The sequence below is a fragment of the Panthera uncia genome, chromosome D1 (genome assembly GCF_023721935.1).
Source record: "Panthera uncia isolate 11264 chromosome D1, Puncia_PCG_1.0, whole genome shotgun sequence".
Lineage (NCBI taxonomy): Eukaryota > Metazoa > Chordata > Mammalia > Carnivora > Felidae > Panthera > Panthera uncia.
The window spans coordinates 13,956,048-13,969,108 of NC_064808.1; the positions used below are offsets into that span (position 1 = coordinate 13,956,048).

At 36.2% G+C, this 13,061-nt stretch overlaps 1 protein-coding gene across 1 annotated transcript; it reads left to right on the forward strand.

Annotated features, from left to right (window-relative positions):
- The first annotated feature begins 4,051 nt into the window (after window positions 1–4,051).
- LOC125916409 (olfactory receptor 4C5-like) lies at window positions 4,052–4,996 on the forward strand. The gene has a single exon (XM_049622600.1). It carries the CDS (start codon window positions 4,067–4,069, stop codon window positions 4,994–4,996), a length of 930 nt encoding a protein of 309 aa, XP_049478557.1. The 5' UTR covers window positions 4,052–4,066.
- Window positions 4,997–13,061: the final 8,065 nt, after the last annotated feature.

A 13,061-nucleotide genomic window follows, 5' to 3' on the forward strand; every position in this document is an offset into this window, starting at 1 on the left:
AAAAAACCTCATCTTGTCACCAAAAAATACTGGCAAATGTGTGGCTTGGAGAGACATGTCCTCCAACGGTTAGGGTTTTTTTCCCCATCAATTTCTTATGAAGCCTAACACTTTGGAAGCTAAGGAAAGAAATCTGTTATCTGAGCTGGGGTGCTTGTGTGTTACATTCACAGGGAAGTGTGACCCTAGGAAGCAAAACTAAACCCAGCCCATGAACCAAGAATTATTTAGGATGTCTCTCAGCAATCATTTGCAAGTCACTAAGTGAAAAATGGATGAACTTGCAAAGCAGCCGCTAGGAATGGGTGATTGCTACATCCACGCCAAATGTGCTCTCAAATAAGATACCTGTTCTGGAATGAATCTGTTACTTCTTTCTCTACTGCATTCGGACAGGTAGGTACAATCGTTGATTTCTTTATTAGTGTTTTGTTCGCAAGGTGATACGAGGGTCTCCAATTTAAGGTGAGTTAGATTTAAATATGTATATCTACTGTCACAAATTTTTATGAGCAATGACCATATTTAGTCTATTAAGAAAAGCAGTCACTTAGGATTTATGCACCCATAATATAATAAGAAAATATATAAAAAAATATTTGATATAAGCAAATATTTCTTCTACTAGTTTATTTCACTAATTACAAAGGTAATCTTTTCTCTTTGTAGAAAACTTCAATCAAAAAACATTTTTTAAACACAAGAATTCCCCTTTACTTGTAATTCAAGTAAGCACTATTAGTCTGTATAGTGTACTTTTTTTCAGATACTTTTCTTTGTACATATGCCATTTTGGACAATTTTGATCATAATATGTAAATTGTTTTATATCTTGTGTTTTCCACTCATACTGGAAGAATCTTTCCATGTTATTTTTTTTTTCCTTTTTAAGTTTATTTATTTATTTTGGAAAGAGACAGAGAGAGGGGGGGGGGCAGAGAGAGAGGGAGAAAGAATCCCAAGCAGACTTCACACCATCAGTGCAAACCCTGTTGTGGGGCCCGAGCTCACGAACCGTGAGATCATGACCTGAGCTGAAATCAAGAGTAGGACATTTAACCGACTGAGCCAGCCAGGCGCCCCGCTTTCCAAACTATTAATTCTTCTGGCAAATAACTTCACTGCCCACCTGATATTTCATAAATATAATTCCTGTCATTGTTCCTCTTGTATACATTTAGATTTTTAATTATTCATTATCATAAAAATTGTGGAATACAACAATGTATGCATGTTTGTCCACATTTTTTAACTAGAGTAGATTCCCAAGCCTAAGGCATACTGGACCAAGGGACATGACCAGTTATAACACCCAATTCTATAAAGTCAAACTTCTTTCCAGAATATTTCAGATCACCACACAGCCATCAACACTGGGTAATATAGCGGTAATAAATCTTTGCCAATTTGCCAGTTGAAAATATTTCCGTTTTTAAATGGTATTTCTTTGATGACTTGTCCAACAGAGCATTGTTTTAGATGTCTAATGTTTTCTCCTGGGAGTTTTCTTTTTATTAGTTTTGCCCTTATTTTTATAATGCTAGGAGTAGACCTTTCTGTAAAAACCATTTCATTATATGATGGTTACTTGTTATACTTGTTGCAAGTATTTTTCCAGTGTGTTCCGGATCTTTATGGAATTGAATCCATTAGTTTTGTCCTGTATCTTATACCACTGCATTTTGCTTAACACGCTCTTTCCCATCCAGAGATTAGGTACGTATTTGTTTTTCTGTTTTCAAACAAATCTATATTTTATTTGAAGGCTTTAAGACACTCTATTCTTTTTTTTTCTCTTTTTTTCTTTCTTGTTTTTTCTTTTCAGTGATGGCATGAAGAGACATTGTATTTTGAAAAATACTTACCCAGTTGTTGAAAAATATTTTATGAACTATATTCTTTTAAATATTCTCTAAAAATAATGTTCTTTTGCAATTTGACCATACTTGCTTCTTATTAAGCTTATCCCATCATCAGTTATATTTGTGCTTAGTTACATTTATATTTTTGAAATATTAAAAAATTCTTTTCCCTTTTTTTTTTTTAATTTTTAAATTTTATTTAAATCCAAGTTAGTTAACATATAGTGTAGTAATGATTTCAGGAGTAGAATTTAGTGATTCATCACTTACATATAACATCCAGTGTTCATCCCAACAAGTGCCCTCCTTAATGCCCATCACCCATTTAGCCCATCCCCCACCCCCCTCCCTTCCAGCAACCTTCATTTTGTTCTCTGTATTTAAGAGAAATGGGGTGCCTGGGTGGCCCATTTGGTTAAGCCACTGACTTCGGCTCAGGTCATGATCTCTCAGTTCATAAGTTCAAGCCGCATGTCGGGCTCTGTGCTGACACCTCAGAGCCTAGAGCCTGCTTCATTCTCTCTCTCTGCCCCTACCCCACTCTCTTTCTCTCTCTCAAAAATAAATAAACATTAAAAAATTTTTAAGAAGAGAGAAAGAGAAGCACACCATAAGAGACTCTTTAATAACTTTTTAATGTATTTATCAAGTCTAACATTTTTCTATTGCCTGATATACTGATTGCTACATTCAACTTTTTCTGAATCAATTGGTTATTTTTTAACTTCTTGAATATTTAATTCATTTTTCTCTTCCTTTATGTTCTTTCTTAATATTATAGCAATCAAATCTTTCAAGGATAAGAATAATGATTCATTTTTATTCTCCTTTCAAGAATTTGGATTGTGGGGAAAGCTGTGTGTTTTACCTTTAGGATAAAACTTTGGTCTATATAATAATGATATTTTTCAATTCCTCTATGTTATTCATTATTTTTCCTATTTCATATATGAGAACGTTTAGACGCAGTAAAACTATGGTGTGTACATATCATTACATGGCAGCTAATCCGTGAAAGCAGAACAAAAAACTAGTCTACGTGACTATAACAAACATACTCTGCCCAACAAATTATGGTGCTTTTGCTTCCTCACCTTTAAAATATGTTTTCTGCATCCAGAGACTTTTTCATGGTCTTCTTTAAACAGAGTTTTTATATGCAAAATATCCTTGAAAACTGAACATAAATTCTCCAGTGAATTCCAAAGTTTCAAATAAATCTGGAGAATTTTGCATTGCATCAGGCTGGCTGTTTCATCCTCTTCAGGATATTCTTCCTTTTTCCTGTTTGATGATATTCTTAGACAATTCAGTTTCAAAGTAATATAAGCTCACAAATCTAACTGCCACAAATCTTCCTGAAGCCTCAAACATTGACTGAGTTCAGTTTTTTTTTTTTCTGAGATGTCACTACATCATTCTTAATTTCAGATTGAATTTGCCTGATGTTTTCTAGTCGACCTGAAACAAGTTAAAAGTACCAAACAGGGGCGCCTGGGTGGCTCAGTCGGTTAAGCGGCCGACTTCGGCTCAGGTCACGATCTCACTATCCGTGAGTTCGAGCCCCGCGTGGGGCTCTGTACTGACAGCTCAGAGCCTGGAGCCCGTTTCAGATTCTGTGTCTCCCTCTCTCTCTGCCCCTCCCCTGTTCATGCTCCGTCTCTCTCTGTCTCAAAAATAAATAAACGTTAAAAAAAAAATTAAAAAAAAAAAATACCAAACAGAAACTGCCACTTAGCCTTATCAGCACAGGTGGCAAGAGAAAAGACACAGGGCAGCAGCCTCTCCTGAATTCAAGCCTCCTGCTCCTCACAGGCCCTCCTTCCATTCCTGTTTTTCCGTGGGAGAAAATACTATGGCAGTCGTTCAGGGAATATCCGCCTGTGTACAATTACAGGAAGGGGCCTGCAGTCATAAAAGCGTACTTGTGAAAGTGGACGAGTGTATCCGTGAATGTGTGGGCTCAAGTGTGTGTGTGTCTGTGTAGGTGAGAGGGTGAAGAGGCTACGTGTTCCTTAGGTAACTGGCAATAAGGTCCAACTTTAAATCTGAGTTCATCTGCTTGGGGTTTCCATCAGTCTGACAGAAAACACTCCTGAAAGAAATGATTTGCTTGGTCAAAATGTATCCGCCACAATTGCAGTCCCTGTGCTATTTACAGACAGATCAATCATCCAGACCCCGATGTAGATTCACGGGGGCGAATGCACAACGTGACGGAATTCATCCTGCTTGGCCTGACACAGAACCCAGATGCACAGAAACTCTTGTTCGCTGTGTTTATAGTCATCTACTTTCTCACCATGGCAGGCAACCTACTCATTGTCGTGACAATCACCACCAGCCGAGCCCTGGGCTCCCCCATGTATTTTTTTCTGTCTTTCTTGTCCTTCATAGACAGCTGCTGCTCTTCTGCCATGGCTCCCAAAATGATATTTGACTTACTCGCCGCAAAGAAAACTATCTCCTTCGGTGGGTGCATGACTCAGCTCTTTGCAGAGCATTTCTTTGGGGGTGTCGAGATCATCCTGCTCACGGTCATGGCTTATGACCGCTACGTGGCCATCTGCAAGCCCCTGCACTACACGATCACAATGAACAGGCGAGCGTGTGGCCTCCTGGTGGCCACGGCCTGGGCCGGGGGATTTCTTCACGCTCTGATTCAAACTCTTTTTATAGTCTGGTTGCCCTTCTGTGGCCCCAACGTCATTGACCATTTCATCTGTGACCTTTTCCCTCTGCTGAAACTCTCCTGCTCTGACACCCACATCTTTGGACTTCTTGTTGCCGCCAACAGCGGGCTGATGTGTCTGCTCATTTTTTCTATTCTTATCACCTCCTACCTCCTCATCCTTTACTCCCTGAGAACCCACAGCCCTGAAGGACAGCGTAAGGCTCTCTCCACCTGTGCCTCCCATGTTACTGTAGTCGTCCTGTTCTTTGTACCCTGTATATTTGTGTACCTGCGGCCCATGATCACCTTCCCCATTGACAAAACAGCGGCTGTGTTTTATACTATGATAACACCTATGTTAAACCCTTTAATCTACACCCTCAGAAATTCAGAGGTAAAAAACGCCATGAGGAAACTCTGGAGCCATACGGTAACCTTGGGTAACAATTCGTGTGACTAGAGAAGGGAAAAAACAAAATTTATTCATATATTAAGAACAAGTATGACTAATAGAAAGGATAATGGTCTTGAAATCAAAATATACGAGCTTACGTATATTTTGCTCCCCTTGTTTTCTCTAATCTTTAATGGTTCTTCTTTCATAAAATTGCAATATTGAATTAAATGATGACGAAAGTCTCCTCCATTTAGAAACCTCTCTGCATTAACAAATTATTGATCAAAGGGACACTGCTGAACAACATAAAAATGTCACAATGTATAGAAAATCTCGGAGTTTATGTATTCAGTGGAACAATTCTCTGTAAAGCTTTGGGTACAGATTATATAGCCAATAGGACAATTAAAATATTTAAACAAAAAGCCTAATGGCTAATTATTTTGCTGAAAATACATAGTTTCAATCCCAACCACATAGCCAAAGTAGACTCATTATCACAAGAAATAAAGATCAACCAGAAATGAACAGGTTTTGAGGAACAAGAGAGTTATCAAAGCAGGACTCATCCCCAAATTAATGCTGCCCTGTTGTGCAATTCCAGAGGTACCATTTACATTATTACTTGGGCTCCTCTTAGAATAAATTATTTTCTCTGACTAAAGACAAAAAGGGATATAAAATTCTGCGAGGTACAGCCATAGAGCAATTTCGCACATGATTCTCAGGCAGAAGGTAATCGGTGGAGCGTTTTTTTCAGTCTAAGACGTACGGATTTATGCCTTAGCTAATAGGAACATAAGTATCTGATACAAAAAGGAGTTAATAATAACTGAGTAATTGGATTAAGACAGAAAGTCTGTACATTCAAATTTGAATGGCAACCTTCAGGCTAACTGCAGACCAGTGCAATGGGAAGTAATTTGAGATACAGTGCCATTCTAAGAGAAAGAATTCAAATAAAAGGAGATCCAGCTCTGGCCCAGGACAGAAGCCCTGCAAAAGAAAAGAGAAAATCATCAAAGCATCAACGTCAAAAAATCAACAAAGTACAAAGGAAGGCAGTAAAAAAGAAAAAGAGGGAAAGAACTATAAGACACAAAACAGGATGGCAAGAATAAGTCCTTACCTATAAATAATTACTTTATATGTAAATGGGTTAAACTCCCCAATCAAAAGACATAGAGTGATTAGATGGGTTTTTTTAATCCAGCTATACGCTGTCTACAAGAGACTCACTTAAGATTTAAGGACCACATAGGTTCAAAGTGAAGTGATGGAAAAAGATGTTCCATACAAATGTCAACCAAAAGAGGGCAGGGACTATACTTATGTCAGACAAAATAGACTTTAAAACACAAACTCGTAAGAAAGGACTTTATATAATGATAAAGGGTCAATTTACCAGGAAGATATAATAATTAGAAATATATATCTATATATAGATAGATAGATTTCACCCAACATCAGAGTACTTAAATATATTAAGCAAATATCAACAGATCTAAAGACAGAAATAGACAATACAATAATAGTAAGAGACCTCAATATTCCACTTTCAATGATGGATAGAACATATAGACAGAAAATCAATAAGAACACAATGGATATGAACATCACTATTAACCAAATAGATCTAACTGACATATAGAACATTGCATCCAATAGCAGTAGAATATACATTCTTCTCAAGTGCACATGGAAGATTATGCAGCCTAGATCATATATTAGGTCACAAAACAAGTCTTGAAAAACTTAAGAATACTGAAATCATACAAAGTGTCTTTTCTGAACACAATGAAGTAACACTAGATATCAAAAGCAGAAAGAAAACTGGAAAATTCGCAAATACGTGGGAATTAAACAACTTATTTATGTACCACCGATGGGTCAAAGAAGAAAACAAAAGGGGATTCAGAAACATTTCAAAACAAACAAAAATTTTTAACTATACACCAAAACCTATGGGATGCAGCGAAAGCAACACTAAAAGGGAACTTTATAGCAATGAACACCTACATTTAAAAAGATCTCAAATAAGCAATTTAACATTATACCTCAAGAAATGAGAAAAAGAAGAATAACTGAGCCCAAAATTAGCAAAGGAAGGTACAGCAGACATAAATGAAATAAAGACTAGAAAAACAATAGAAAAAATCAATGAAACTAAGATTTGTTTTTTTAAAAGCAAAACAAAATTGACAAACTTTAGCCAGACTGAGAAAAAATTCAAATAAATAAAATCTGAAATGAAAGAGGGTACATTAGAACTCATGTCACAGAAATAAAAGAATTATAAAAGTCTCATACAAATAGTTATACAGTAATAAATTGGATAACCTAGAAGAAATATATAAATTCTGGGAACATACAACCTACCAAATCTAAAGCATAAATAAATAAATAGGTAAATTGAGCAGACAAATAATGAGCAAGGAAAACAAACCCATAATTAGAAACCTCCTAAGGAAAAAAAAAAAAGCCCCAAAACAGAGGGCTTCACTGATGAAATCTACAATCAACATTTAAAGAAGAATAAATGCCAATCCTCAAATACTTCCAAAAATTTGAAAAGGAAAAAACACTTCTAATTTTTACATTTATTTATTTATTTTGAGAGAGAGGGAGTGCACGTGCACACACAAGCAGGGGAGGGAAGAGAGAGAGACAGAGACTGGATACCAAACAAGCTCTGCACTGAGTGCAGAGCCTTAAGTGGGGCTCAAACCCACAAATCATGAGATCATGACCTGAGCCAAAATCAAGAGTTGGACACAACTGACTGAGCCACCCAGGCGCCCCAAAAACATGTCTAAACTTGTTTTATAAAGCCAGATTTACTCTGTTACCAAAGCCAAAGATACCACAAGAAAAGTAAACTATAGGCAATATCCCTGATGAACATAAATGCAAAAATCTTAAACAAATACTAGCAAACTGAATTCAAAAGCACATTAAAGAAACCATATATTATAACCAAATGGGGTTTATTCCTGGAATGCAAGAATGATTCAGTGTGCAAGAATCAATCAATGACACACACCACATTAACATAATGAAAGATAAAAATTATATGATCATGTTAACAGATGCAAAAAAAGAAAGCATCTGACAAAATTAATCCCCTTTTATTATAAAAGTCTCAATAAACCAAGGTTAAAAAGAAATTATCTCAACATAATAAAGGTTATATATGACAAGCCCACAGGAAACATCATACTCAACAAGTGAACAACTTCTTTCTTCAACAAGTGAACAACTAAAATATTTTCCTCTAACACTGGGAACAAAAAAGGACTCCCTCTCACCAATTTTATTCAACATAATACTGAAAGTCCTAGCCAGAGCAATTAGGAAAGAAAAAGAAATAGAAGGTATCCAAATTGGAAAGGAAGAAGTAAAATTATTTCTAATTTTAGATGACATGATCTTACATGTAGAAAAGCCTAAATATTACACACACACACACACACACACACACACACTCAAAAACTGTTAGAACTATTTAACAAACTCAGTAAAGTCTCAGAATATGAAATCAACATACAAAAATCAGTTGTTTCTATAAACTAAGAATGAATTATCCAAAAAGGAAACTAAAAAAAAAAAAAAAACAGTTCCATTTACAAATGTATCAAAAAGAATAAAATACTTGGGAATAAACTTAACTAAAAAGATTAAAATTTGTAAACTGAAAACCACAAAACATTTACGAAAGAAAGTAAAAACAAAAAAAAAGGCAAATAAGCAGAAAGACATCCTGTGTTCATGGATTATAAGATTCAGTGTCATCAAAATGCCATACTACCCAAAGCAATCAAGCATTGGTGCAATCTCTATCAAAATCCCAATGGAATTTTTCACAGAAATAGAGAAAACAATCTTAAAATTCATATGGAACCACAGTAGACAAAGAAAGAAGAAGAACAAAGCCAGAAGCACAACACTTCCTGATTACAAACTATATTACAAAGCTATAGTAATTAAAATAGTATGGTACTGGCATAAAGACGTATAGACCAATGGAATAGAATAGAGAACCTACAAATAAACCCATCCATATACACATGGTCAACTGATCTTTGACATGGGTGCCAAGAATACACAATGGGGGAAGAATAGGTTTCCTAATAAATGGTGCTGGGGAAACTGGATAACCACTTTCAAAAGAATGAAATTGAATCTTTATCTTACACCTTCACAAAAGTCAGCTCAAAATGGACTTAAAACAAAAGACCGAAAACTATAAAACTCTTAGAAGAAAACACAGCAGAAAATCTTTGTAACATGGGATGGGCAATGATTTATTGGGTATGACACCAAAAGAACAGACAACAAGGGGAAAAATTGACAAATGGGACCACAGCAGACTAAAAATCTTCTGTACAACAAAGGAAACAAAAAAGTAAAAAGGCAACCCACATAAGGGAAAAAATATTTGCAAACCATATATTTAATAAGGGGTTAATGTCAAATATATACAAAGAATTTATACAACTCAATAGCAAAAATATCCCAATTTTTAAAAAGGCAAAGAACTTGAATATACATTACCACAAAGAATTTGTAAAAATGACCAATAAGCAAATGAAAAGATGCTCAACATTACTAACCATCAGGGAAAAGCAAATCAAAATCACAATGATATATTATTTCACACCTGTTAAAATGGCTATTGTCAAAAAGACAAGAGATAACAAGTATTGACAAGGATATGAAGAAAAGAAAACCTCTGTTCGCGGACAGGAATATAAATTGCCAGAGTCACTATGGAAAACAGTATGGAGGTTTCTCACAAAATTAAAAATAGAATACCATATAATCCAGCAATCCCACTTCTGGGTATTTATCTAAAAATACTGAAATCAGGACCTCAAGAAATTATTTGCAACCCAACGTCCATTTCAGCATTGTTCACAATAGCTAAGATGTGGAAACAACCTAAATGTCCATCAACAGAGGCGATGCTTTAAAAAAAAAAGAAATGTAGTATAGATATACTGCATAGAATACTCTTCAGCCTTAAAAAGGAACAAAAGTCTGTCATTTGTGACAAATGAAACTTGAGGATGAAACTTAAGGTTATTAGTCTAAGTGAAATAAACCAGTGATAGAACACTGCCTAATTCCATTTACATGAAATATCTAAAATAGTTCAACTCATAGAAGCAGAAAGCAGACAGCGTTTTTCCAGGGGCTGAGGGAAGGAAGAAATGAGCAGTGATTGATCAATGGAGATGGATTTTTAGTGTGGGAAGACGAAAAAGTTCTGGAGATGGCTGATGGCGATGTTTGCACAACAGTGTGAATGTACTTACTGCCACTGAACTGTACATTTGAAAATGGTTAAAATGGCAACTTTTATATTATGTATATTTTACCACAATTAAAATAAAACAAGGGAGAGGGACAGACTGTGAGTGAGGTTGGCAGGAAACAAAGGAACAAAAGTCGCTGCTGAGGACAGAGCTAAAGGCACTGCTTCCCTTTTTGGTTCTGGACTTCAGGAGCATATCAGCTTGCTTTGAAGGTAAAGGTTGATTTTTTTAAAAGGTGATTCTGTGCAGGATTTCAGCCAACTCTTCAACACCTCAGAAGCTGAGGGAGAGATTAGAGCAGAGCCTCCTTTTTATAGTGTTTCTAACCTTTACTTCTGAATGTCTTTATACATAATGTTTGGCTAAGTGTGATTTTTTCAATGGCTACCATGTGGAGGCACTATACTTTACTGTAAATCTCCACAATTCCTTCTGTGTGGGGTAGAGAGAAAAGCTATATTCCCCTGAACTCATCATGACAATCTTTACCCAGTCTTTGGTGGCTGAGAATTAAAAATGGCACAGTTGCCCAGGGTAACATGGCACATAACCTTGAAAATTGGTATTTCCATTGTTAGGATGACCATATTAGTTAGAACAGTCAGGTTTTCAGAGAGAAATCCATTCTCTGAACTCCGACCTGTGCCTAAAACCATCCCCTATCCTGTGCCAGCCTCACCAATATCAAAATGAACAACAAAGTTTTATCATGAAGCTTTCCAACTTACCTTATCACTCTCGTCCAAAACTACAGCCAGAAACACTATGGTTATAGCAGCATTATCAACAATAGCAAAGCTATGGATAGAGCCCAAATGTCCATCAACTGATGAGTGGATAAAGAAGATATGGCATATATATACACTATATATATATATATATATATACATATATGTGTGTGTGTGTGTGTATATATATATATACACACACACAAATATATATATATTTTTTTAACGTTTATTTATTTTTGCGACAGAGAGAGAGACAGAGCATGAATGGGGAAGGGGCAGAGAGAGAGGGAGACACAGAATCTGAAACAGGCTCCAGGCTCTGAGCAGTCAGCACAGAGCCCGACGCGGGGCTCGAACTCCCATACCGCGAGATCATGACCTGAGCCGAAGTCGGCCACTTAACCGACTGAGCCACCCAGGCGCCCCACACACAAATATATATATAAACACACACAAATACACACACACACACACACACACACACACACACATATAATGGAGTATTACTCAGCCGTCAAAAAGAATGAAACCTTGCCATTTGCAGTGGTGTAGAGGGAACTAGAGTGTATTATGCTGAGCGAAATTAGTAAGTCAGAGAAAGAAAGATACCATATGATTTCACTCATCTGTGGACTTTAAGAAACAGATGAACATATGGTGGTGGGGGGAAGAGAGGTAAACAAACTGTGAGAGACCCTTAAAGATCGAAAATGAAAGAACAAACTGAGACTTGCTGGAGGGAGGTGGGTGGAGGATGGGCTTGATGGGTGATGTGTATTAAGGAGGGCACTTGTTATGATGAGCACTGGGTGTTATATGTGATAAATCACTGGATTCTACTCCTGAAACCAATACTGCGCTGTATGTTAACTAACTAGAATTTAAACAAAAAGTTGGAGAAAAAATAAAACAAAAATACAAAAATAAACTGGCCTCTAATGATGTTTGTGGATGCTTTGCTTCCAGCAAAAATTCCAACAGGACCAATTACGAATCCTCTGAGGACTTGAGAGGTCAATGCCTTACCAAACCCTGCCCGTTGTGAATGTCTATTTAAATATTTCTCTAGAGTCGATGAAGAATTACAGGAGATTTAAGTAAATGACAATAGCCAAGCACATTCACTAACAGACTTAAGGTTTATATGGGAGACACTGTTCCCACACTTAGGGTTAAAAGGAGAGCTTAAATCAGGAATAGAAGGAATTCTCACCACACTGTTCATGGACTTCTTGGGAAACATAAATTTGGCAGGATTTGGGGAAAAAAACAACATCCAATCAACTGGATCTGATGCACTTCTACATTTTATAGTTTCATACACTCGCTTTTTCTGATTTGAAGAATTTTTCATTGTTCCCATTGTTTTTATTATAGATTGAATACAGTTCTGAGATCTGAAAAACTTACGTATTTTGGAGATGTGTTTATACTTCCACAGGAGGCCAAGAAAGTGAATAGAAATTAAATCTAGAGCCACTGCAGTTTCCTAACTCAAACAGCTCATTTTCTGAGTAAATTCAGATTGATAATGGGAACGAAAATAAATGAAAATGTCCAAGACTGGAAGAGCTGTCTAGAGAGAGAATTCCAGTGTCCCACTTGTTAGTTTATAGAGTGTATTTGCAGCTGGGGGGCTATGCCCCCAGGGGAAGAAAACAATGACTGAGTTCAATCTAAAAACTGGAATTCACAATCAACTAGATCCAGGTCAGTAATAACTAAATCTTTTTCCCCAAATTTTAAGAGTTAACTTAATTAAGCCAAATTATTTTCACTGAATAGGTTTTACAGTTAGATTCTTTGAATTGAAGGTAATCTTATTCTCTAAAAATGAATTTGAGCTTGATGATATGAAAATAGCAGTAGAAAACACGATCTGTAATGCTGTCAGACAAGACGCTTTTGAGAACTCTTAAGGTCACTGAAACAACATTGTGGTCAACGTGTATGTAGAAATAGATTGCTTCGGTAGGTTTTATATGTGATTATTTGAAATTGTTTCCCCTTTTCATGACTTCCATGTTGCCACATTGAAGTTAGAATTTGTGAATTAAATTAAGAATGATTAAGCACATA

Bases quoted from the DNA above. Each gene is read 5' to 3' on its own strand.
- LOC125916409 (XM_049622600.1), top strand. From the start codon at position 4,067: ATGCACAACGTGACGGAATTCATCCTGCTTGGCCTGACACAGAACCCA.